Below are 25,524 nucleotides of genomic sequence, written 5' to 3' on the forward strand. Positions count from 1 at the left end.
AAACATTACGGCTTATATAACACTTATCGTGGCAGCTATTGTATTACCCTGAAGAAAACTAATCGACATTCTGTCATTAACATGATAATAGTTTTACACTGCAAAACAAGCTACTCAAAATGACATTTGGATAAACAAGCAGAAAGATTAAGAAAATGCAATTATCTACATGACAATCCTGTGTCCCTTGAAGGGAATTCACTGACTGCTTTGTGGTGCAAAGTGTCACTTCAAAGGGGAGATACAGCAGAAAGGCTGCGATGGGGAAGGCACCTGAAGTGGCTCCGCGCCGATCCCGCAACAACACTATTTGTTGCTGGCGTTAATACACCGGCGTTGTATGAAGAGAGCAAGATCACAATGTGTTTAGACAGGCGTGTTGTGTTCCCACACTGCAGGCGGATTTTAATTGCATCCCACTGACATGACACGAAGCACCAGCAATTTAAACATCTTCACTTTTATTGCTTTTCCCCCAGTGTAGATGGGATTTGTTGATCTGAGTGAGATTGCAGTATTGCCGGAGATAATTGGAAGGATTGTAAATTCTTTGGAGAAGATAAGTGCAAATGGTAGCTTGTTTTTATTTATTTATTTGCTGCTTTTGATAAACAAGTACAATGTCACATTGTTCATATTCATGAGGCTTTTACAGTTTCATCTTAATTTGGTGCCGTGAATGGGCCCTCCTGGCTTGTTGTAGTTTTTCCTTGTCTGATGCAAGAATGACAGAATAGCATCTAGTAGAGATTAAAAAAAGAAAGAAAAAACGGCATTCATAAAATGAATTTATTATATACAGTACTGTGCCTCTATGATAATAAATAATAATAAAGAAGTTTATAGCTGTTGCTATATTGTAATTCAAAGACATTTAGTCTTCACATTATTGCCGTTTCGCGAACCAGAAACTACAGGGACAGCTGATAAGGCCCACGGCGTCACCCATAGGTCTCTAAAGAAAAGTTGTAAACATCACACAAGTGGGTGACTTGCTTTCATCAAATGGGTGCCTCGAATAACATTTCAGAATGGGGATGCTAGGTATGCAGACTAAAACCAATGGTGTACCAGGTTGTAAACATTTTCTTTTACTGCAACAAAATCTGGTATTTAACATTAGTGTCAATGGGGGTTGTCTTGCTTTTGGGACCAGCCTGAACTAACCATTTGAAAAACTGACATTTCAAGCTTCGATTTTCAGCCCCAGAGGTTTTTGCTTGGTTGGCCAAAGTGGAGTTAATGTGCACCTTCGTATTCATCTTTTGGGCCTCAGATTATATTTTAAAACTATTTGCAACAGGGATTAACCTTATCTGAAAGGCTAACACAAAGGGAGTGAAATGACTTTTGCTCATGCATGCATGTGTGTTTTTGTATATTTACATAGTGTTTTCCAGCAGTGCTGCAGTGCATCAGCCAAGACGTGGCTGCTTCAGAGTTGTGGACAGTGTTTCTAAAAGGCGGTGACGGATGGAGCTTGTATGGTGTAACTTTCCCCTCACAGCAAGGCGATCAATTTGCTCTCAGGCAAATAGGGGGCTTTCTTCTTGGAGCTGAGCTGTATTGAATGGAAGATTTAACGTGATGATGACAGCACTTGGTGGAGACGGAGAGAGGGCGATTCGGGCGTCTGTGACAAACAGACCTCGTCGCAGTTGCATTTGAGTTTAATGATTTCATTTTTTTATACGTCGATCTCCGAGTCCTGTGTCTGTTGATGTTCTTTCCCAACAATCCCATCTGAGCCAGGTTGTATTTACATATTTGACCGTTGAACGCACTCACTACATGGGGCTCTTCGGTGGAAAACATGTGTAAATTCATCGCACAGCCGAGAGTGCGACACACAAGTGCTGCTCAACGCTCACCACAGACCACCACTTCCTGTGAGTGTCGTTTTCGGAGACTCGTATCACGTCTCATCTCATATCTGTGTACTTTAAAATAACGAGAAGACGTGGCATCGAAATGATCTGTGACACCTTCTGCGGATCCGTTAAACGTTCTGCGCGTTTTGACAACTTTGATGCACAAATCCGAGTCCACGAACATCTGGTGCTTGAGTTAAAAGGTGCATTTGATGCTTGTTCGCTGCAGCTAGAGTTTTGCTTTTGACATGATGGCCTTATGTTAGAGAGGAAGAGGTGGTGGTGGGAGGGGGGGAGGATCAATTTTTTGGCGCTCTGTGGTGAAGCACTCGCTCATTCCTAAACGCAGTCGACTTCGCAGTTTAATTTTCTTTGCAACTCCCACTAGAAGAAGTTGTTGTTTGCAAGACTTCCTACAACCGGGAGAACAACTCCCCCACAAAGTCGGCAGCCCGGACTGGCTCCCCGACACTCACGGGGATGTGAACTTTACTTGTGATTTTAATAGCCACGCCTGGCTCGTATTCTATGGTCAAAGTCTGAAGTAAGCGCATACCTGTCCAACTGTTTACCTGCGGCACAAGCACTCCTCTGCTGGAGAAACCTGTCTGTTGTCTTTCATGCTGTTTGAGGTGTGGCCCCACGGTTGAAGCGCTGTGCTCTCCCCTCCCCCCCACTGCAGCACCGTCCAATCCCAGCCACACGTCAAACTCACCTGAACGAATTTGCATTCAGGGCCGATACTTTCCGCTGATTGGCCAGGTAAAAGCACCCTGCCCTTAGGGCTCTCCTACCAATGGCGATAGTGCTGCGTGACTCATAGGGAGAGGACGAGTTGCTTCACTACACTTCTCCTTTTTCTGGTTCAAACAGCAGCCATTGCATTGTTTTTTTTTTCTTCATCTCCAGTCTTTTTTTTTTTCAGCTGCTGCGACAAAGAGGTGTGAGGCTGTCCGGTGGTTCACACATTCAGACAGCTTTGTCCCCTTCTGAACGCATCTTGGATTACCCCCCTTTTTGCCTTTTGTTGTCCTTTTTTTTCATTGGGTACTGTGAGCGGCACTTGTTCGGTTGCTATTATGGACACGGCCGCCCAATTCCTGTGTCTTTGAGGTTAGTGATGAATAGTTCGCCTTTTCACACTTGACATATTTTCTTGTTGGTATAAAGGAATTGTTTAAAAAATAGTTTTTCTGTTTTCTCCCCCCCCCCCCCCCAGACCCTTTCGAATGTTATTTATTACATTATTTTGGAGTTGCTGTTTGTAAGTGGACAGGCAGCCATCATGTGTTACTAGTACACTTGACATTTTACGCTTTCGTTAGGGGAGCTTTAACAAGTCCGACGAGTTGAATTGACATTTAAAACCTTATGACATGAAAACTATTTGTACATCAAAATGTGTTCCAAGAGGCGGCAAAAACTGTATATCAGTGTACGAAGCTTTTGTGATGTGTTGCGCAGATCGACCCAATTCCCTCAAACGAGTTTGAAGTTGACACTTTCTAGGGCTCGGCAGCGCAGGAGATCAGTAAAATTGTTACGAATTCCTGCAGTTGTCGTTCAAACCACTAATACGAATGATACGCTTTACTTTTATGAATTGTTGCCTTATATGGTGTGCTAAAGCAAGGGCGGGAACAGTGTTTTGCAAGTCCCTTGACCAAGCCCACATGTATTTTTCATGGCGTAGTAATCTTTAATTAAACAGCATGTTGATCAGTCGCCATGAAGATGTTCCTCTTGATCCGTGAACGCTTTCAACGTTTTATTGCAGTCTTTTTTACGTTAAATCGGTTGGCAGATAAGCCGCCCGGGGTTTCGCTGTTGTCGCTCTCTCCACTGCGTTGCGTTGAGTCAGTCATGCGGGGCTTCATCTTCGGGTTCATTACAACAGAAAGTTGCTCGTCTTGTAAAGCAGAGGCTTCAGTTTAGTTCTTAAGAGTTTCCTGCTACAATGTGATGTCCATATTAGTGTCCATATTAGTTAACCCCTCCTAAAAGTATTTTTTTGCCCCCCCCCCGCCCCCATCGGCCACATCAGCTATTAGTCTTGATGCTTGTGAGAATCTGTTTTTACAGGTTCCCCATTGCAGCAGCGATAAAATCACACTTCCTGTTTTACCAGAAATCTACTCTGCACTTTTTTGGGTCACAGAAGACATTGTGCTTGTACGATATTACTAAATAGAAAAGACTACAGTTTGAGAAGCTTCTAGGTTTCACACCCACTTTTTTTTCTCCAATTCTGCTGCAGTACTCAATAAGCCCTGAATCAGTATAGATTTGTATCTAATTTTGCTCTAGATTTTTTTTCATATAGCCATATGCAAAAGTCCAAAGCTTGAGATGTGTCACCGGTTTGGCATTCGTTATTGATTTTGTTGACATGAAGGGCAGTTGAGGCCAAATGCAGGCAACTGAGAACAGATCGCAGACATACCAAATAAATATTTATAATAACTATTATTGCGTTTGGATCCATTGGCCTTGGTCTTTATTTGTATGTAACACCTGCTGTAGCGTCAGCACCTGAAGCAGGGAGTGAATAGTGCTGTTGTGTTGAGCAGGTGAGTTTGCATTTGATCCCGCGCGTCGTCTGTGCCCACCCCGATTTGGATTGTAAATGAGGCCCTCGTGCCTCCGAGGATGAGCTCCTTGTGTTTTTAGCGAGGCTTTGTGTGTGTGCCTCATTCAGAGGACGTAGGAGGCCGACGAGGAGACAGAGGGGGCCGGACTCATCTTTCAATACAAAGTCAACAGGTCTTGGCCTGTAATTAGATCATAAGGCCTCGGCAAGATGACGGAGGCGTTGCAAAGGAAGGACATGGCGAGAGAGGGAGGCGGGGAGGAGTTTATTTCTACAGTCCCAGCATGCAGAGATATGTAAAAGTAGAACATTTATTCAGGCACATGGTTAAAAAAAAGAACAAAACAAGATCAGCTAAAAACTTTCATGCCTTGACTTTTTGAGTTTCAGGAGGCCTGGTACACACTATTCTTTCTCACAAACACAGCATTTCTTTCTTTGAATGCATTTTATCTGTTGGCAGCAATAGTGCAATTATAATGCATTTGCACAAGCTAAATATTAGACTCCTTAAACTGCCATTTATTGAAGACGAATTTGAAAACCAGTCATAAGGAAACTTGTGGATACACATGTCTTGTTTATCCACAGTCATTTGTTTTTTTTTAAAGAAAACCACACATTCAACAAATGTTGAAACGGTCCACCAACCTGTTTGGGTGGTTTGTTTTTATATTTGAATTAAATGGATTAGCGTTATGTTTCCATGTCAGTTTCTCCACTTCTCAGGTTGAAGAAGTGGGGCTAGTGACGTTTGTGAGGTTTATACTCCTGTGACCAGCCGGAAAAAAACAGGGTGGGGAAAGTTAATGTGTAACACTCCTCTCTGTCCTTATGGCTACTGTCAAGGTGCCAGTGAGCAAGGCACATACTGTGTCTCAAGGTCCTCCAGGCACAGCTACCCTGAGCATGTTCAAAGCCACTTGTGTGGCTGTGTTAATATATTGCTGGGTCTACCCTCCCTTGATAAATGAAGTGAAATCGATTGAGCAAGCCTCCCTGTGTTGCAACTGTCTCATTCTAAGAGCGTGCCGGGACTGGCACCACATAACCAAGTCGTGATCGTTACATCTGAAAAGGCCCCGGTGCAGATCATTTCATGCCCTGAAAATGGGGGTTTTCATTAGAGTAGCAAGGATCGCACTTTTTTTTTCCTCTTGTGTTTCTCCTCAGACGTATTCGCTAAGACCTTAAAAAGGATGTGATATAACACTGGACGTTTTAGTGATTACAAAATGGATGGTGATGAGCAAGAATATTCACTGGTTGGCCTGTGCCTTTGAGAAATTTCCTTTTGAATTAGTGGTTGATGATGGTGAAGACTTTGAAGGCACCTTTGTTAGTGAATGACTAGTATTTATCACATTTAAAAACTGCTTTAAATCCACAAAAAAACTACAGGTGAAACACTTAAGTATCACGTTATGTTTTTTAATTCTTTTAATAATTCTTCCATTTTTGTTAATAGTTTAAGGTACGCGGTAGTGTATTCTTTATACTACCACCACTTTTCCTTAAATTAAATTAAAATAATTCCAGTGCTTACACAATGTCAATATATTTCAGTATTTTGAATGGTAACCCCTGTGTCATGCCAAAACACAGTCCCACTGGATGAGACTCGGAAGGAATTGGTGAAAGACAGTCTCATGTTTTCAGACACATAGAGAAAGAAATAGAGTGTGTGTCTGTGTGTGTGTGTGTGTGGGGGAGAGAGATGATATGTGGAATATCAGGTCACACCTTTTAATAACACTACTGGTTATGCAACGCACCATGCTGGTCGGGTCACACAGTCTGTGCTGGTAAAAGATGGTCCCTTTGTCTTGCCTAAACATATACTCCGTGAACTCAAATGACTTTACATGTAATTCCAAATGATGCTACTTAATGCTTCTACTGTCTCTCAAAGGGATTTCTTGTCCTTTGTTCTGCCTTACAGCTATATTTTACATACAAAACAAATAATGACGTTGTTCTCCTGCTAATGTAGGACTTTTATTGAGGGATTTGTACACTGAGATGTGATACTTTTACTCAATAAAAGGAGCTGGATATAATCAACAATAAAGTGGATGCATAGTGCTTCCCACACATTTCTGAATATAAGGTTGACATTTGTTAGCGGATAGCCTTCTACTCCAGTGATGACGAGGCCATCAGATAGTTAGAAATAATAAGTTACACCATTCTTGAATGATAAACTACCTGCCATTTAGCTGGATGAGCTGATGCTGTTTTCTATTTTTGGAAATGACTTGTCATTTTGAATGCATTCAGTTAAACCGACTTTGAAGTTTGTTAATATACTTGTGTGTGTGAGAGACAGGTTTTGAGATGCAGGTTCATTTGGTTCCAGAGAAAAGCAGCATGTAGAACCTCATAAAGATTTCCATTACGGCTCTCTTTGTTTGAAGGACAATTATTTGTTACTGCACAATCATTTATAGATACGGGAATATGATTCTGCTAGCTGACTGATAAGCCCCCACTGCTATAAGGCAGTAGCCTTAAAATCCATTCCCACTGTAATGTTTTTCTTTCCAGCGTTGTGGGTTCCACACTTACTACGGTAACATGGTTTAAAAAAAAAAGAAAAGGGATTTGAACATAAAACTGACGAAACCGGTTAAAAATGTCTCAGCGGGTGTCTGCTGCCAACTCTCTCAGCCTCCCCAGTGCTAATTTAAAGATTGTGTTTCCTTCAATGCAGTATCACTTGGTACAAAGAGGCGTTCTTACCCAGGCACTGAGGGAAAGTGATTGGCCACATGGTTCGCAGAGGCTTTTGGACCCAGACACCCAGCTGCAGTGGTGTCTGAGTCTGGAAGCCTCAGCAACAGGCATGTTGTATGGAAAACTGGCCATGCCCATAATGACTGCAGCACTCCAATGATCCGCTGAACTACTTTTCAAGTGAAAAGGTTTCTGCGATGAATGCCAGGGCTGGAGTTCATTTATTGCTTAATTTATTTATGTTAGTCTTAAAAACACTCCTGTCCTCCTTTTCCAAGATTGCTTTCACACAATGTAAATCTCTGTTTTCCCCCTTTCATCATCGTGTCCTATATGTGGTCATGAAATGCTCAATGAAAGAAAAGGTTTGTGGCAGAAGCTCAGGCATTTTGTTTGGCTTTAATTGAGCTTCAAAGAGCCCTCAAAGATGCCCTTTCTGTGAAAATGTCTCATTTCATGCAATTGGTTCGGTGGGCACCATGTGAGAAAATTGGGCTGAACCACAGGTTTGACAGATGAACATGGCAAAACATTTTAGTCCGAACACAAAAAAGAGAGCTGCTGGCGAGAATGGCAGATTTTGAGGAAAGTAACTGCGCAGTGACACTTTTCCAATTTTTCGGGAAATTTATCTGTCAAGCAAATCCTATTCGTAACCCGATTATCCATTGGTCTCATCCAGTTCTCGGCATGGAAGTGAAAAGGTGCATTTTCCAAAATTGTTATTCTCAAGCTATTCTTTCATGACCGTCCGAGGCGCAGGGCATCGGTGCAGCTCCATTCCTCATAAAATAAGTACTGTTAAAAGTATCTGACGGGCCTGCTATTGGACAACCACAACCAGCTGTGCATTTGCGATAGTGCTGTTGGTGATGGGATAGCCGCTCCTTCCAATTGATTTCTTTTGATTCATTCTACATAGAGCAGCTCACTACGCAGGCAGAAGCTCTCTAAAAGTCATCCATCGCTCTGTCCATGCCGGTTGAGCTTAGTCTTTAGCAAGCGGAATGAGGCCCACCTTCTTTCTCTTTCTCTCTTAACTAGCCCTCTCCCCATGCTTGTTCCTAGGCAACAGCCACTCCTTGTTTACCTTTTGAGTTTTTGCATCGTGATTCTCGTCAGAACAACATAGCCCCGGCCTCTTGGGAGACTGATTGTCAGGCCTCTTTATTCAAAGATGTGTTACAGCCAATGTTTCTGTGTACATAAGTCATTTGTGTATGTATCTGCCTGAAAAAGTAACAATTTAGACTTATTTTTATTTAGTTCCAACATTTAATTAGTACAGATCTTTAGCATGATTCGGCGAAAAGGCCGTGTAAATATTTTCTTATATGAGCAGATTGAGCACGTCCGTTGCTGTAGCCAGGTAGTTTATTGTCCTCATCTCCTGCACCCATTCGGCGCCCACCCCACCTCTTGACTGTCATAAACAAGAGCATTTCATAAAGCCTTCTCAAATATTGACCCTACTGTCCTGCTGCTTCGTGCACAGACTCAAATACTCCTCCCGAGCTTAAGCTTCGATAGATAGTTTGCAACTAAAAGAAAAGAAGAAGAATTAAGTTCTACATTATAGAGTAGAACAGATATATTTTCAGAAAACATGTCAAAGATGTCAAGGTTAACTGACTGTGGAGTTAGTAATGATGTAACACCTGAACCATGCAGTAAAAACATTCTTCATGGCGTCATGAGTTGTAGTTTAGGCATGTCACGTCGGTCACTCTGCTAAACAGTTTTCGTCGCTATTTAAAGTATCCACCTGACATCGTGACTCAGCACTTCTGCCCTGAGCTCCAGGAATGGGGCGGACTTTTATCGGCTTCAGGGCTGGATGCATTGGCCAGCGATACCTAATGCCACACGGACCTAGTATCCAATTGTGTGAAATCAGATAAGCTCTCTTCAAGGGGCTAAGCTGTCTCAGTGCGAGTGGTCCTATCGGTGAGGCTTTACAACGGATCAAATGAGAAGCGTTGATTTAGTCCTTATTTGCGGGCTATTTTGGCGCTTGACCTGCACGGATCTTGAAAAAAGCTGAAAATTAGCATCTTTCACAGTGTTCTAACCTTTCCCACAAAGGACTCATTATCATACATACTGGATATGAATCTAGTGGCACATATTGTAGGCTGAGAGTGGATTTAAATGAATAATTTGTTTCTTTGGAACAACCCTTGTATACTTTCTTGCGGTGTTAGTTGAGAAGAATGATGCCTCAGGTGGTTAGCTCAGCTTAGCATAAAGCAGGGGGGAAACACCCAGTCTGGCTCCGTCTAATGATAATAAAACCCGCCTCTTTTGTAGCTTAGTATATGTTGTCTTCTTGTGTTAACTTGTGGTTTCACTTTCTACACAAAAACAGAATGCAAAAGCATTAGTTTCATTGGGGGGGGGGTCTCACTCTGCTGGAGTGAGTTGGAATAGGTTGCCTTTTGACAGAGCTAGGCTAGCTTTTCACCCTGTTTCCAGTCTACATGCTAAGCTGAGCTAACCAGGTGCGGGTGATCTACACAAATTCTCCCCTGATGTGAGAGTTTCTAACGCTCTGCAAAAAGTTTGAAAAGAAAAGCATAATTCCCAAAATGTTGAACTACAATATTAAAACTGCTTGATGCCAAAGTGCATGACGCAACAGAGAACATTTTTATTATTTCATCTGTGGTTGATTTAATTCCCTCTAAAGGCGTAGTGCTGCATGCCTGACTATGGGTGGACACATCAGCCTGCGTGTGTCCAGACCTGTTTGGTATGCAACCTACTTTGCAACAGCTGAGTCCCCTGTTGTCAGCCTTGACTCACACTTGGAGCCCGGAGATTTCGGTGATCCATCGGAACACGTATGCTGCAAGGCTAGTAGTGTGCAAAGTATTTTGGCAGGGTTCTAAAAGAACAAAAGCTCCAACTTGAAATGTCTCCCTTTGGGATAATTAGCTTTTGTGCTTTCAGGAGTAAACTTGGCATTGTGGTTTGTAGTTCAAGTAAGAAACGGGAATGTGGTCCTTGTTTCTATTGAGGCTTGGTTGAGAGTACCCTCCTGCTGGTATTTGATGTCCTTTCTTGTGTTTTGCTGCTGCCAGTATACCTGTGCTGTGACATGTTGGTATTGGTATGTTAACACATCAGGGATGGGCGTCTGCAGAGGCAGCGACGTCATGCAGCACAGTAGCACTGTTCTAGGAAATACTTCAGAATTCAAATTTAGCTTTGGTTAATATGTTTGAGTATAGTTTGTATTTTGTCCCATTCTATGCAGTAGTCTAAGCTTGCTTACTGTATAAAAAGGGAGAATTTAGCTTTTACAGTCTAGTCATGCATCAAACTGCTCCCACACATCCACTAAAACTGTAACATTGTTTGGAAGAAGCATTTTAAATACAGTTTGTACTTACTGTTTGCAAGAAAGGATTCCACAGGGCAGTGTGAGGCACCTGAAACAAGCCCAGACTTGCATGACCTTTATCCTATCCTAAGTACCCTTTGGGTTTTAAACATTGAATCACTTGGATTTTGAAATGAACTGGATTGAGCATAGACGAAAGAGTAAAACCAGCTGCTTCTAGGAGTATATTGTTTTTTTCAGAATTTATTAGATTGAAAACTAAATTCTATCCTCTCTAGCCAGCAGCAGTGCGTGTTGTTTCACGTCATTAAAGAGACCCAAGGACAGTGTCGAGATGTAGTTGCTGCTTGTTCACATCCATGACAAGTAGTGTCCCTTCAAAAGCAGGCTCGAATTCAACCTTTACAAGGATTACATAGTGTATTTGTATTTCATAATATGCCAATTCTACTTCTTATTTTGACATTTTTAGAAAAAGTGTTGCCATTATTTAGATCGGGTTGGGTTGCTAGAGGTAATTTCTTCTTTTATTATTAGCAAGATTATAGTCTGGGTTCTCATTTTTAACCTTCCTTTGCTGTGTACATTTTCAAATGTTACACCTCTCGGATGGTAGATTATACATAGTAGGTTATATCGGGTTGAAGATTAGACTCCATGATTAGTTATTTAGTTGTTGTTTAGTAGTTATTTTGAAAAGATGACCCTTGTGTTAGCCTGCATTATATAAATAATGTCCAGATGCTCTATCAACGTCTTACCGCCGTGTGGACATTTCTGCAGCGCTTCACACGGTGATGTTTAATGCTGCAGATGTCTCCTTCCAAAACCTCGCTGCAATTTCCTGTCCTGTTTTCACAACAATGTCTCTCACCATCTTTTGGCATGTGGCCGGTTGCCACATAACAAAAATAGGCCGCCGGTGGTACTTTTTGACCATCTCCATCTGTTAAGTTCGAACACCACTGTGTTAAAAGCTAGTTTTGTTTTCAGCCGGTGAGGCCCGCAGTAAAAAATGGAAATGAATGACATGTGGAGTTTTGATGGATTTGTATGATGTCTTGTTCATATCAACCCAGCGCTTAAGTTATTTCAGCAGATGGCATATTTGTATAGCTTGATAATCAACAGTGAGTTCCTTCTTGACAGGGTGGTTATTTTCATACAAAGTGTATGGGATGTTATAGTTGCACACAATGTAGTTTGTGTAGAGATCTCATGCTCTTATTTTCTCGTGTTCTGACCTACAAGTGAAAATGGTGTGACAGGAACTTTCTGTAAAACTGACTCATGGGGCCCACTAAGGGTTGTGTGTGTGTGAATGGGTGGCTGTTAGTAACGTGTTTGCGTGCTTAGTGGGGGAGAGATGTCTTTTTAAATTGTAGTCTTGACTTTGAAAGCCCTGTTGTCATTAAAAAGCCTGTGTTTGGAGGCTAGAAAAACAAGTTTGAGGACATTTGGCCATCGCAATCATTACATCTTTTGCGACACTGGTGGATATACTTCTGAGAACTGTTATTTGTCCTGGAAATGCTACCCATGTCACAACCCTCATATCGACTGGAGTAGTATCATGCTGTTAGAGAAGGAAGGAGGGGGAGTTTCCGAACTTTCCGCTCTTACACAGAGGAAGACATTTTCTTCTGACTGTGGTTCAACAGACAGGAAGCAGCAGAAACCCACTGCTCAGTGATGCTGTTCCTGTGCAAGATTCACAGGTCAGTTTGTGGGTGGTTTTTATATATATATATATATATATACACACACAGACTGTAAAGCAGGAAACATTTCTTTTATATATCTAAAAGAAAAATCACAAACAAACTAAGAGGAATCTGCTCTTTGGTGGGTGATGTTTTAGAACAGAAATCAATACTGAGCTAATCCTTTAGCTAAACTATAAGCTAATGTCTAATCATTAAAACTGCCAAATGTGATAACTAGTTGTGTATTGGCTGGCACAAACCGCTGTCATGGGTCCTTCTCCTAGAGCCTGAGTGGAAAAGTACAAGGTTCGCCGGAGATGAGATTAAATTCCATTCTACATCTGAGAGCCCGTGCTCGAGCTGACGTTCTTCCCTCAGTCTTCGTTTGGCCCTGGCACTGCAGAGGCAAACGTCTCCTTCTTTCACACTGACTTGGTGACTGCTAGCTTGAACGCAGTGCCCCCCTTGTTAGTGTTTTCTAATGCCTTGTGTTCTGCAGCTGCATGCTATTTGCCCGTGTCTGTGGCCATTTTATCGCCACGCGCATGTTGTGGCCTTTGGATTGCACTGAAAGCACTCTTTTATTCATCCCAATGTGGAGGAGTTTGAGACATGGTGAGACATGCTGTATTGTGCAACGCTGGGTGGTAAGTAAAATATAGAAAGCACTGTAAATACTGTACACTAAACAGTTTCTATGGTGCTGACATAGCACTACAGCGATGCAACTCTTCAATTAGGGACTTCTTACTCAAGACGTCTTGTGTTAGAAAACCCTTTCCCAACACTGTTGTTCCTTCACCACAGTTGCGTTTCAACCATTTGCCTTGGCCCTGATAGTACTATTGTTCTACTTTTTCTTACTGGTACTAGGGTTGTCTGTAACACAAACCTCCTCAAAAGGAACTACTGTCCAGCAAATTCCCTTGATCGTGCGAGGGCCCAATATGACCTTAGTCATTTCCTATACAGGAAAGCACAGGATCCTGCAAAAACAGCATGACTGTGCTGACAAGCATTCAATAACATGGTCGTGGTAAGCCCACTGTTTTTCTGCCATCTTGCACACAGTTGTTTCTCTGCTTTGCTGAATTTGGAAAACTAAACCTTTGCAGGATTCTCTCTCTCTCTCTCTGTTTCTCTCTCTCCCCCTTCTCTCTGTCCCACAGACCTGTATGATGAAGTGCAAATCACTGCTCTGTCATACACCCGTGTGGCAAAATATTTAAAGTGCCAGGGACACCAGCTGCTCTCTGGCAGCTTGAGTTGCATCGCAGCTACCCACAGTACACCACTGCGCACCACTGCGCACCTGAACAAATCTGCATATTTGTAACTTGAGGTTAAAAAGGCTGATAAGTAAAGCTCCTTTTTCTTTTCTCGCATCTCACAATGTTTGCACTGCCCACATGCAGAGTGAGTCATTGCATAGTCATTCAATTGGCTTAAATTACCTCCTTTCATGGTCAACAATGAGCTCAGCTGAAGAGCCTAAAGCAGGGGGGGGGGGGATAGGGCCTTCTGGGAATGCTCCATTTGTTCATGAATCCTGACTCTAATTGGTTGTTATTGCGACTGGCAGTCACCATGCTATAGGCTGGTGTAGGCCAGTGTTTGCAGCATTCTCCTCAGTTTGCTGCCCGCCAGGCTGCCATATATAACACAGTTGTAATTGCCAGAGGAGAGGAGATCACTAGCACCATGGTCACAGACAAGGACCATGATGGAGCCTCACTTCAATTATCCATCTTAGTATCTTCACGGCTACGAACATTTACTGTTTAATTCTAGAAAATTATATTTGGAATAAATATAAAAATAAATATAAGTTCATTGCTCAACCGGGTTTGATACATCTCGTGAAGTATTTTGCCTTTTTATTAACAATCGATCAAATGAACCAGAGAGAATTATCGGTCACCAGGATGCCCCGCCTAGAAACCACACTAAAATGCTCCAGTCTGTCAAAAGAAGGCCCCGCCCCATAATGACTCACGTGCAGTCTCTTTGCTCTGCAAACTATTATGCATGGGCTAACATCCCTCCCTCCTCCGTTCCCTTCCTCTTCTCCCCATCATGACGTAGTAAGTTCACTTACGGCCCGGCCCCTGTGCTGGGACAAGGCAGCTGTTGTCATGTGCTCAGGGATAATGTGCAGGCTGCGACTGACTAATGGCTGGCTCTCTTGTATCCCTGTCTGTGTTAGGATGTGCCAACTAGGCCATCGAGATCAACGCCCATCCCTACAGAGATTCGGGAAATCTATTAGACACACATACATAACGTGGGGAAGGAGGGTGGAAAATGAAAGTCCATCTTATTTTTTTCGGCAATGTCTGCCGTCCATTCATTTTCTGTCATCTGATAAACCGCTAATAAGTTTCTCCCAGTGCAGCCCGCACGCTCGCTCATAAGACGACATTTTCACACTAACGACTTTCACAGCAATATGATACGGACTTCCCAGAGGGCAGATGAGGGTATCTGTTGCTGTGAATGCGGGTGTGGCCCCTGTGAAATTATAATTGCAGTCACCAGGTGTCCACTAACATTTAATCCTTTTTTTTTCCCTCACGATTTAAACATTTGGCACCTTAATGCAATAAAACTCCCTCCTTTTCTCTGCTTGAGTCTGGTAATGGCTTGTCGCTCTCTCCTGACGTGAACATGCCGACAAGTCCGGGGGCACCGAGGAGCTCCTGACGGGGAGCAGCGGCGTCCCGCTTTAGCATCGGTGGGCATGCACACCGCCCCAAGGAGACTGTGAGAGGGGCCGACAGGAACGAATGACTAACCTTTAAACAGATTTAGTTTCCTAATCCCTCCGTCTTCGAGCTTCCAAAGCAATGCTTTTCAGACCCGGGCCACGTATTACTATTCAGTCCGGATGCTTAACAGGAAGATAAACCAAATTGTGTTATGTGTTTTGTGTCTTTGCTCAACAAGCTGCACTGAAGCATTTTTATCACCTTTTCTCCTGTTACTGCCCCCCCCCTCCCCCCTTCCCTCTTGTCCCCCATCCCCTCTCCTTCAAAACTCCAAAATACAATTGGGCCTGGTATGCAACTTTGTCAGTAACACAGGCATTTCAAAGCAAACAAGCTCCACCCTGCAGCAGTGGAAAAAGCAGGGATGATGTGTGTGTGTGTGTGTGTGTGTGTGTGTGCGCTTGCGTGCCATCTCTTACATCTCCCGTCTCTACTGAGGCCAGCACTTTGGTCCCTTGGATTGAGGAAGGGGGCTGTGTTGAGGTGGGGTGTCCGTCTATTCTTCCCCCTCCACCTCCCCACCCCCCTCTGTCCTTCAGGACTGAAACCTGGCATTAGGCATCGGTTGTTTGGACACACCTCAACGCACACACTCACACACACAAACATACACGCACTCTGACAAGGAACATGACCAGGAGTTTCCCCTCCCCCTGCTGCCTGTGATCACAGTGACTCCCTGAGGGTCAGCACGGAGGGGCTTCCAGTGCATCATCAGACAAGTCATCCCCTGTGTAGGGCGGGTTTGTTTCAAACCCTCTCGTGATCACAATATGAGCCCCCCCCCCCCTGGGTTTTTATGATCCGTGGGGGTGTGCCGAGGGGTCTTTCCACTTCATGGACAGACTCAGCGATGCAATGAGAGGCGTTAGTGATGAAATCTGAGTCAGTTGTGCGGTGAGATCCTCCTGACATGTTGTGTTGTTCCTTTAGAGCTCAGACAGTTAATCGATGTTTAAAAAGAAAATTAAATTGTAACGTGAAAAAGGTAAAACGTAGTTTGCTGCTTTTCTTGGTGTTGAATGATTGTAAACCTTATTCTTTTGGAGTTGGCATTGTTGGTTGTAAAAAAAAAGAAGAAATTTGAAGATGTCCAATTCATCTCTAGGATATTGTGATCATTATCTATCTTGTTTTTATTTGTTGCAGGATTTAGTCCTGCCTGAAATCTAAGTTTGTACGAGTTGAATAGTGAGTTTTAGGCCTCAAAGCACTCACGGGTTTGATGTCCTCTGGAAATGACCCTCCTGAATCACTGTCCCTCCCTCTCTTTCCTCCCAGAGAAATCAGTGATCTAACATGTCCCCTGACCCCTGTCTCTTTCCCCCTCTCTCTGCCAGGTGTAGATGCTCACGGCGCAGCGGGACCCAGCCTCCGAGTCAGAGACGGACGAGGCTGCTCCCACCTGGGCTGCAACACTCTTCTGAAACTTGTGGTCTCTCTGCCGGAGCGCTGCCCGCCCAGATTAGAGAGGAAGAGGACAAGAGCGAAGGCATTTCGTGAGGTGAAGCTGAGTCTCGGGAGCCAGGAGTGGTCGTAGGCAGGATCATTCAGCCTGCTCCCTTCCCTCTGAACTAAACATGACTACTGCAGTGCAGCCCAGTGAACTGGTGTTTGAATTTGCCAGCAATGGGATGGACGAAATCAACCAGGTATGTATTGAGCTGAATAAAAAAAAATGTAATTGTTTGTTGCTCTTATCTCATACCTGGGCAAGACTATAGTTGCGGTTCAATCACAAGGCCGTCAAAAGGACCAGTGTTCGATCATCCATCCTTTCCTCCAGATCTTGTTCAGTGAGCGTTTTTTTTCATAGCAGCACAGACCAAAACTAAACCGCATGGTCACCGGGGTGGGATTAGCTTGGGCCCAGCGCCTGTGATCTTTAACTGTAACGCCAGGGGGAACGAGAGGTAAGCCGGGGAGAGGATGCGAGAGGTCTGGGGAGTAGTAGTGTGGGCTTCTGGGCGCGCAGAAATGTAAAGACTAAAAAAAAAACCTGCTGTGAGGTTTGGGTGCGTGGGAGGGAAAGGGTGGGGCTTGGCCACAAATGTGTTTGTGGCACAAAGGTTGCTGTGTGTGCATACTGTGTGAAACCTGTGCCTATGTGTCTTTTCGTTGCTCGGTCAGGTCTGCAGTTATTTCATCCCCACAACCGTGTCTGAATCCTGCGGAGCAGGATTGATTGTAAGTGTGGATGTGTGTGTGTGTGTGTGTGTATCCATAGTGGTATCTGTATGTGTGCATCAGGAGTGACACGTTGTCACTGGATCCCTGAATAGCGCCAGTTCAGGCCCGACCTGACAGACCAGTTACGAGGCTGTTTGGAAGGGATGGGGTGATTCTAGTTAAAGGTCTTCCATTGTTTCGGTGCTAGAGTTTTGTTCTGTGCTGCACCCACTTGGCCTGTTATGTAATCATCATGCCCCTATTTACTAAGTCCCCCAAAATGGATCAACACACAACATGGAAGTGAAATGGCCAAACTGTCGAAGCTCGGTGAAAGAATAGAGTGCATTCTGTAATGATTACCCGTGCTATATTGGATTTTATGTCAATAAGTAGCCGCCCAAGGTGTATCGTGAGCTCTGTGACTTTTCCAGCACAACAACATGAAATAAAATTATGTATATATTTTTTTAATTTGCTTTAAAAATAAAATGTAACGATATCTCCACTTTCAAGCCATGGAAGCAACAACTTGGCGTTGGTGTCTCTCATGTGACTCTCAAATATCAGAATAATGAGGATATTGAAAGTGTGCAGACAGTTGGACTAATTGTGGCTGGGCAGGTAAAGCAGAAGAGAGTTGGGTGTGAAGGGAACAGCTTGCACAGATGCTGTTGCTTTCAAAGGCAGAATAGGGAACTCAGAAATGCAAATCGGCCCGATTCTTATCTCTCCTGTTTCCCTACCAGAAACACTATCCAAGTCAGCAAAGAGGAAGAAGCAGTTCCAACCTTTATGATGTTACATATATACATACATTTGTATATATATATATACAGTATATAAGAACATGAGAACCTCACTATATCACTTTTTTAATGCTTTAAAAACGTTCCCTCTCTTAAATACATGTTTTTAAAATCATGACAATACAAGACGGGTTCTATGGTGTTCCAGGCAAAAAATGATCCAGGATCAAGCGAAAAGAAAAGCAGAGACGGCATGTAATGCCCTGTCAGCAAACTTTGTGGAACTTTCTGCACTAGATGGGGGGGGGGGGGGGGGGGGCTGCTGTTTCAGGAGCTCAACAGACCGAAATGCCTTGTGTCTACACTGGCACACATGCTTGACTCTCATTCAAGGACAGCAAGCATCATTGAAGTCCAGACAAGGAGACGTGGTAGCCTCACTGTCTAGCTATCTGATAATATGTCTACCACCAACTCCCGATTAATGGGAGACATTCCGTGTATGTCAGTGAGACTGCCTGTAGTCAAAGCAAAACTCTGCAGTTTTTATTAGCACCTTGAGGTTTTTGCTGCTGAGATCTTTTAGGTCTTTTGTTGACGATCTTCAAACAGTCTCTTCGGAGCCGACTCCGCTCTAGACTGCCAGTCACCTACATTGCGTACAGTGTATCCTATAACTAATCAACAATCCTCTGGTAGCTACTCTTGGTCTTACTCAGGAGGGCCAACCTCTTAAACAATGTGTCCAAATGGTTAGTTTCCTGGTTAAAGTGTAGCTGAAATGGGAATGCATCCACGGACTCCTCTTCCCACCCCCCACGGCTCAAAGCCCAGACACCTGGTATGCCCCAGAGGTCCAAACCAACAATGGACACTTGTGCAAAGAGACAGATACGCCTTTATTCATGGTCCTCCTTCTGCACCTTTTCTCTATTCAGTTACCTCTTTAATTGGGTCACGGCTGTCAAAACATCTTCTTAATTGACCTGGGTCAAATTAATCCATCATTTAAACATGCGTATACTTGTTTTTTCTGGTGAGTTGTTTTAAATGTAGGAGTTTTCTTCTATGTGTCCATGAGCTCGAACAACAATAAAAACATTCTAGTTGTTGCGCAGCATTGTGTGTCACAACCCGACTACAGGCGGCCTGGTCTAAGCAGGTGTTTGTCTGGTTATACAGATAGTCATCTTTTGTTTGGACACACATTTGACCCCATTTGACTAATCTTCAGAAAAAAAGATGCACTTCTCTATTCCCAGGTGAGCCAAAAGAGATCTGTTATGATAGACATTTAATCAATATTTTATTTTTGTTTCAATGTAGTTTGAAGAGTGCACACTATAGAATAGAACGCACAAATAGGTTGCAATAGTTCGATAGCGCTGACGTTCTTTCAGTACACTTTTAAAATGTAGTCTGCTGCCACCTGCTGGGGAGGACACTGAGCTTCTTTACTTCAAAAACATACCAGTTGACCTTTTCTTTTAAAACTAAAGTCCCTATTAGACCATAGAAAAGTATAATTTAGTTTGACGCTTTCCAAATTAGGTTGCCCTCTCATGTTGTCTGTGTGCAGTTTGTGTTTTGTATGCTCTTTGAAATAAACAAATCAAACAAGCTTTAGGCAACTAGAAGGAGAAAAAAAACAAGAGTTTTAGAGGACCACATGATAGTCTCTGTGTCGCCTCCCGTTGACACAAACCAAGTGCCCGGCGAGCGCCCTCGACTCTCGAGTACGTTGGGCTCCCCGCTTGTTTCAAAGGTCTTTGCCCGAGCTCCAGTAACTTGCATCGTCCCCCCCCGGCTCCTTCCTGAATGAGGCTGAGCCATGCCTGAAATGAGACGGCGAGGTCGGAATTCCCAAAAGCAGCTTTAGGACATGATGAAGGGGGTGCTTGCCTGCGACTCGCGATTGATTCATTAACATTCAATTGGGTTTATATAATTTCTGAGCATAAGATTAACTTCTCAGGAGAAGTAGGCCAAATCAAACAGCTGGTTCCTGTCTTATTCAGCGGGTCCCAACGGGCCGCTGCAACTCCACAGAAATGAGCTCTCCACCATGGTATGGGCCTCCACATTAGCTGAAAAAATTGAGTACGAATATTCAATATTTTACAAGGCAATAAAGATAAGGGACCAAATCTGGTTATAACATGAATGCAATGTCATCCGGGGGGTTTAATATTGAATTTATGATGTGTAGCGTAGGAATTGATGGTGTTTTTATTGCATTTTCGAGGCACAAAACCATTCACTCCCCTGCCTCCTCTGTGTTACGGAGTCTCATGCTCTGCACCTGTGTGTCCTCACTCTGTTCAGCTCGACGACCCGTCAGTGTTCCCAGCTGTGATTGTTGAGCAAGTGCCTACTGCCGATCTGCTGCAGGTCTACTCGGGCCTGGAGTCCGACGAGGTGACCAATGGCATCATGGTGGACAGGACGCTCCACGCTGTGGAGGAGCCTTCCATCTTGGTGGGCGGGGTCGACCTCTCAGGTAGACAACACTTTTCACTTGACTGTCATTTAATGGAGACTGTGTTATGTTAGGCACACACACACATACACACACACACACACACACACACACACACTCACTAGTGTTTAACGTCACGCAAAGCAGTAAATCTGCACATTCTCAGATTTACAACATGTTTATTTTTACTGTTTATGAACTGAATGTGAATCTCACCATCTAGTGTACAAGTTGCTTAACTAAGTCCATCATTTCCAAGCAATTGGTGAATTAATACCAATTTAACAGGAAAATATAGACAGTATGCAATCGGGATCAATTGAATTAATTATTTTTATTTAATCATTCACATATCCAACATAGTCTTTAGAAAATTGCAAAAAATAAAATGTTTTGACATGCAAGCAAAAAAATCAAACTAACTTCCCAATAATAAATAGTCTGACTTGTTTTAAAGGGAAGAGAACATTTTTTAAATTTTTTAAGTTTTAAAGGGAAGAGAACATTTTTTAAATTTACAAGATTTTCCAACCCACTTACTTCCCCTAGCACAAAAGCAAGTGGTCTTGATATCACCTTTGAACTCTTCCAAACATAACATAAAAAAGGTGCTTGGTAGCCATCCCAGCCTTTCAAACATATCAGACAACACAACTCAGACACACAATATACACAATAGTTACCCACATTCAATTCCTAATGATAAATTTGTTGTTGTCTGCTCGACAGAAACAACAGTCTCTGACCCCGAGGACAGCATGGAGACGAACGAAGCTGCAGCAGCTCTTCTTAACATGGAGTCTCCAAACAACATTTTGGACGAAAAGCGTATGAGTAAGTCCTGTTTCATATTTTACGTTTCAACTTTGATCTAACATTGATCATATTTTGCGCATGAGCTACATTCTAACGGTTCTCTTTGTGCTTTGTCCGTGTTTTTGTATCTCTTGTTGATGTATAGTCCTAACCTACGGCACTCTGCTGGAGTCAGACTTGACATATGCCCCCCTGAGGCCTGACCAGATGGATAATGGAGCCCTTGACATGTCCCTAGACGAGGACACTTCATCAATTGATGAGATACCCCAAAAGGGTCCTTTAAAACCTCAGAAACAAAACAAAGGTATCATCGTACTCCTGTTTTTTTTGTTTTTTTTTCTAACACTAAGAGCACAATAATTATCTCTTGGTCTAAAAATTCAGTGTTGCAGGTAATTGGATGATTTCACTGCGAACTCTCGTCTCATAACACCAAACCCCTCAATTTGAATTATAGTGCGTAAGCCGCGGGCGGTGAGACCCTGCTCTCCTATCACCACCCCTAACCTACCACTCAGGAAGAAGAGCAAAGAGGGCAAAGGTAAGCCTCCCTAACTTGTCCGCTTCTCTGTAATGAGCCAATAAAAATCAAGGTCTGCCCTCCTCTGGTGTGCGCTCTGTCTCCTCCCGTGGAGTGTGCAAACAGCAGTCCTCGACCCCTGCAGTCCAGCTGGGTGGAATCTGGGCGAGTTAATGGATGAGGGGATCCGGGAGTGCTGTGTTTCGCAGGGAAACAGGAGTGATTGCAGGCTGGGGGGCAACAGAAGCAGACTAGTGCTCGATGTGAACCATCATTGTAGCATACAGTGTGACAGAAAGAGGAGGGGGGGGGACACAGTCAGTTCAGGTGCACGCGTATGCATCACCCTGTCGGGGTGTCGTTTCTGTTTTTAACCGCTTCTAGCCACAGAGCATCTCGCAAATATGATTAATCTACTCCCAGCCTTGGAATAATTAATTTACTTTCAAGGCGCACATGCATCCAACACAACAATGGCTACGACAAAAGAGTAGTTCCTCGTGCAACCTTCCAGCTGCCCAATAACATTTTATGCATGAATCTAAATGACCAAATGCATTATGGATATATCTGTAGTACAGCTCAAAGGCACCCCCATGAATGTCTGATGTGCATTAATGTTGAAAACATGACTTAATTTATCCCCCCCCCCCCCCCCCTCCAATTTGCAGGCAACACAATCTACCTGTGGGAATTCCTTCTGGCTCTACTGCAGGATAAGAACACTTGTCCCAAATACATAAAGTGGACACAGCGGGAGAAAGGCATCTTTAAGCTAGTTGACTCCAAGGCTGTTTCAAAGCTGTGGGGAAAACACAAGAACAAGCCTGACATGAACTATGAGACCATGGGAAGAGCTCTAAGGTAAGCGCAACTCGGCAACGCACCCCGAGCTGAACCCAAAGCTTTGTTACTGTCCACATGACACAGATATGTTGAAACTCCTCCTCTACTTTGTCATTCAGGTATTACTATCAGAGAGGTATCCTGGCCAAAGTGGAGGGGCAGCGGCTGGTCTATCAGTTCAAGGAGATGCCAACAGATCTGGTGGTGATCGAGGACGAAGACGGAGGTTCCGATGCCAACGCCGGTTACGGAAATCACAGATCTAGCAACGGGCGGCCCGTGGTCCGCGGAGGGTCCAAAGGGCACGGGAGGGCTCATGGTCAGCACCAAGGCTCAGTGAAGAACATGAAGAAGGAGCCTAGCGATGAATATCTGTACCAAGAAACTAACGGACAGGCCGAGCAGTACCTTCACTCTGTCCACATGCTGCAGGGCAACCAAGGGTCGACAATTCAAGATCAAGCGATGAGGTAGGAGATCCCCAACCTCATAGTGACAAAAACACTCAAGGGACTCACTGTTCCCATTAAAGAGAGAGTTCCAGCACATAAGCTGTACATACCTAGTGTCTGTAATCTGATACGTGTTAAACACACAACAGCTTTGCAGTGGATTTCAATTGACTTGTGTACAGGTTTGTCCTGTTTCTTTGTGCTAAGACCAGCCGGCATTAAATGAGGCGTCAAGACACACATTTCTCGCCTAACTCTCAACAGGAAGGAAAACAAGCTCCCAAGTCGTCAAACCGTTCCTGTAAGGGATGTATTTATGTGAAGAAATATTCACATCAGTTGATATATCGTATCAGATTTTTGCATCCGTCAAATATCTTCATCATTGTGGTTATCAAAGTTTGGAGACTGGATCAATTCCACCTCCACATGCTTAAACACAACTACTTGTCCTTAAAATTCTCATCCTATGAATGATTCAACCCGGCCCTTTCTTAGTTGACACTTGAAAGAGAATCAATTTGTAACTTAAAACCGTGTCAGCTTTTTTCAGAAATTGAGATAAACTTTGGTTAAACCTTTGATGTAGAGGGTTCGACACAGTAACAGCGTTTTATATATAAAATAAACCACCGTTAAATTTTTGTTGATGTCAGAGAGGTGTTGATTTGCTATTCCATTAAAAAATATAAAAATATATATATATATAGTGCCTGTATAAACAAAGGGTTTATCAGTCATTCTGCTTGTGAAGCTTTTAAACATTGTCTGCAGGTTAGGAATCAAGGAGAATAATCGCTTCTGCAGTAGAGCCGGCAACGCTGTTTGTTATATTAAGAAGGGCATTAACGCTGCTGTTTAGGATCAGAGCACTCTGCAGTGGATACGTTTCTCAATAGCATTCCATTAAAAAAATAATCCATGTCTATATTTGCCCAGACACCAAATGAACAGCTCCGTCAGAGAAGACGAGGAAACAGGATTGCATGTTGAGTTCATTCTTTGTCTTTTCAGGGCCATGGCTGCTCCTGCGTCAGTTCCCATGGTGCTGACTTCTCCCGGCTCCCTCCAGTCTGTTCCTCTCAACTCTCTCCTGGCCAACGGGGACTCCTGCAACTCCTCGCCACCTCGGGTCATCCTCCATACCATGCCCTCCACCACAGCGGGCGGCAAAGATGTGCTCACCCTCCAGACGACCCCTCTAGCAGGTGGAGCCAACAGCCTGCAGGACGGCCTCTCCCAGCACCTCCTGGTCACAAGCCTTGGCTCCTCCACCACCTGCTGCACTTCTACTGCAGGAGTCATTAGCTCCAACGCTTCCAACCTCGGCAGCCTCCAACGCCTGGTCACCATCAACACAGCCAGTGGGCCGACCATGGTGGCACAGCAGCCCGGCACCGTAATTGCCACAGTGCTTAAATCCAGCGACCTGCCGGGTCTGCAGGTCAAAGAGGAGTTGCTGGACCCCAGCTACTTCCAGTCGATGGTGAACGGTGATCCATCACTGGCGGCAAACACGTTTGACAAAGAAGAGATTGAGATAGGGGAGGCCGAGCTGCAGTACAGGACTGTGATCATTGATACCAGTCAAAGCCAGGCCTATGAGGCAGCGAGTGAAACTATAATTAATGGACGTTTCTCACAGAGCAGCAGCCCCAGCGAGGGTCTAACCCCTGTGGAGGAGCTGGAAGTGCGTGGGGAGATGTCCCTGCAGCCGGAGCAGGGAATAAAAGGCCTGCAGGAGCTGCCAATGTCTGTCCAATTGCCTGCCAACTTTATCCAGATAAAGACAGAGCCTGCAGAGGCCTAGGGGCTGAAAGAACCAAAAACAACAACAATTGAATTCCATTTTTGACCACAGACTTAATATTTTTCTTTCCGTACCGCAGTGATCTGATCACAGATCAGAGCAAGGGCTCTCGTAGAATGTTGCTCTTAAAGGTTGGTCAGTTCAGCCTCAGGATTTTTTGTTTACACACATATGTTGTGACCATGTGCCTAATTTTTTAAAAATCAAGGGAGTAGTGTTTTAGAAGAAGACATCCGTTTTCAGATTTGGGATTATTTCTATAGACATTGACCCCAACGGACATACATTTACATTTACACATCCACGCACACACAAACACCCACAACCACCTCCCCTCTAGGAGAACAGCCATTGCATAGACCAGGGATCCCTGTCCCACCAAATGTGCCAGTTAGTCATTTTCTTACCTCACATCTAATCTGACATTTTTGTTTAAAGAGAAGAATGCAACAAACCAAAACTGGGGACCGAATGCCAAACGGTGCAATGAAATCAGACTTCTGAGAACATGCAACGTGTGTGTGTGTTTTTATTTTTAAATAAACCACATCCAGTGGAGAAGAACCCCCCCCCCCCCATCTCGGAGTTTAATTGAAGAGTGCCTTACAGGAAGTTCAAACAGCTCAAGACTCTTTCGTGGAAACGTCTGGGGGAAAAAGATGA

The 25,524-nt window shown here is 43.8% G+C and overlaps 1 protein-coding gene across 3 annotated transcripts in view; it reads left to right on the top strand.

Annotated features, from left to right (window-relative positions):
* Positions 1-25,401, top strand: part of elf1 (E74-like ETS transcription factor 1) — a 31,005-nt gene extending 5,604 nt beyond the window's left edge. Inside the window, exons 1-10 of one of the 3 annotated variants that reach the window (XM_037461504.2) lie at positions 2,685-2,984; positions 16,358-16,669; positions 17,148-17,204; positions 20,261-20,435; positions 21,144-21,248; positions 21,376-21,537; positions 21,691-21,774; positions 22,425-22,617; positions 22,719-23,069; positions 24,066-25,401. In XM_037461504.2, the coding sequence (XP_037317401.2) occupies positions 16,598-16,669; positions 17,148-17,204; positions 20,261-20,435; positions 21,144-21,248; positions 21,376-21,537; positions 21,691-21,774; positions 22,425-22,617; positions 22,719-23,069; positions 24,066-24,861 (1,995 nt within the window). In that variant the 5' untranslated portion in view covers positions 2,685-2,984; positions 16,358-16,597 and the 3' untranslated portion in view covers positions 24,862-25,401. Of the gene's footprint in view, positions 1-2,684; positions 2,985-16,357; positions 16,670-17,147; positions 17,205-20,260; positions 20,436-21,143; positions 21,249-21,375; positions 21,538-21,690; positions 21,775-22,424; positions 22,618-22,718; positions 23,070-24,065 lie in introns of those variants that run through there. The other 2 variants (XM_037461505.2, XM_037461506.2) reach the window with 2 other exon arrangements.
* Positions 25,402-25,524: the final 123 nt, after the last annotated feature.

Source organism: Pungitius pungitius, chromosome 2, assembly GCF_949316345.1.
Source record: "Pungitius pungitius chromosome 2, fPunPun2.1, whole genome shotgun sequence".
Classification (NCBI taxonomy): Eukaryota; Metazoa; Chordata; class Actinopteri; order Perciformes; family Gasterosteidae; genus Pungitius; species Pungitius pungitius.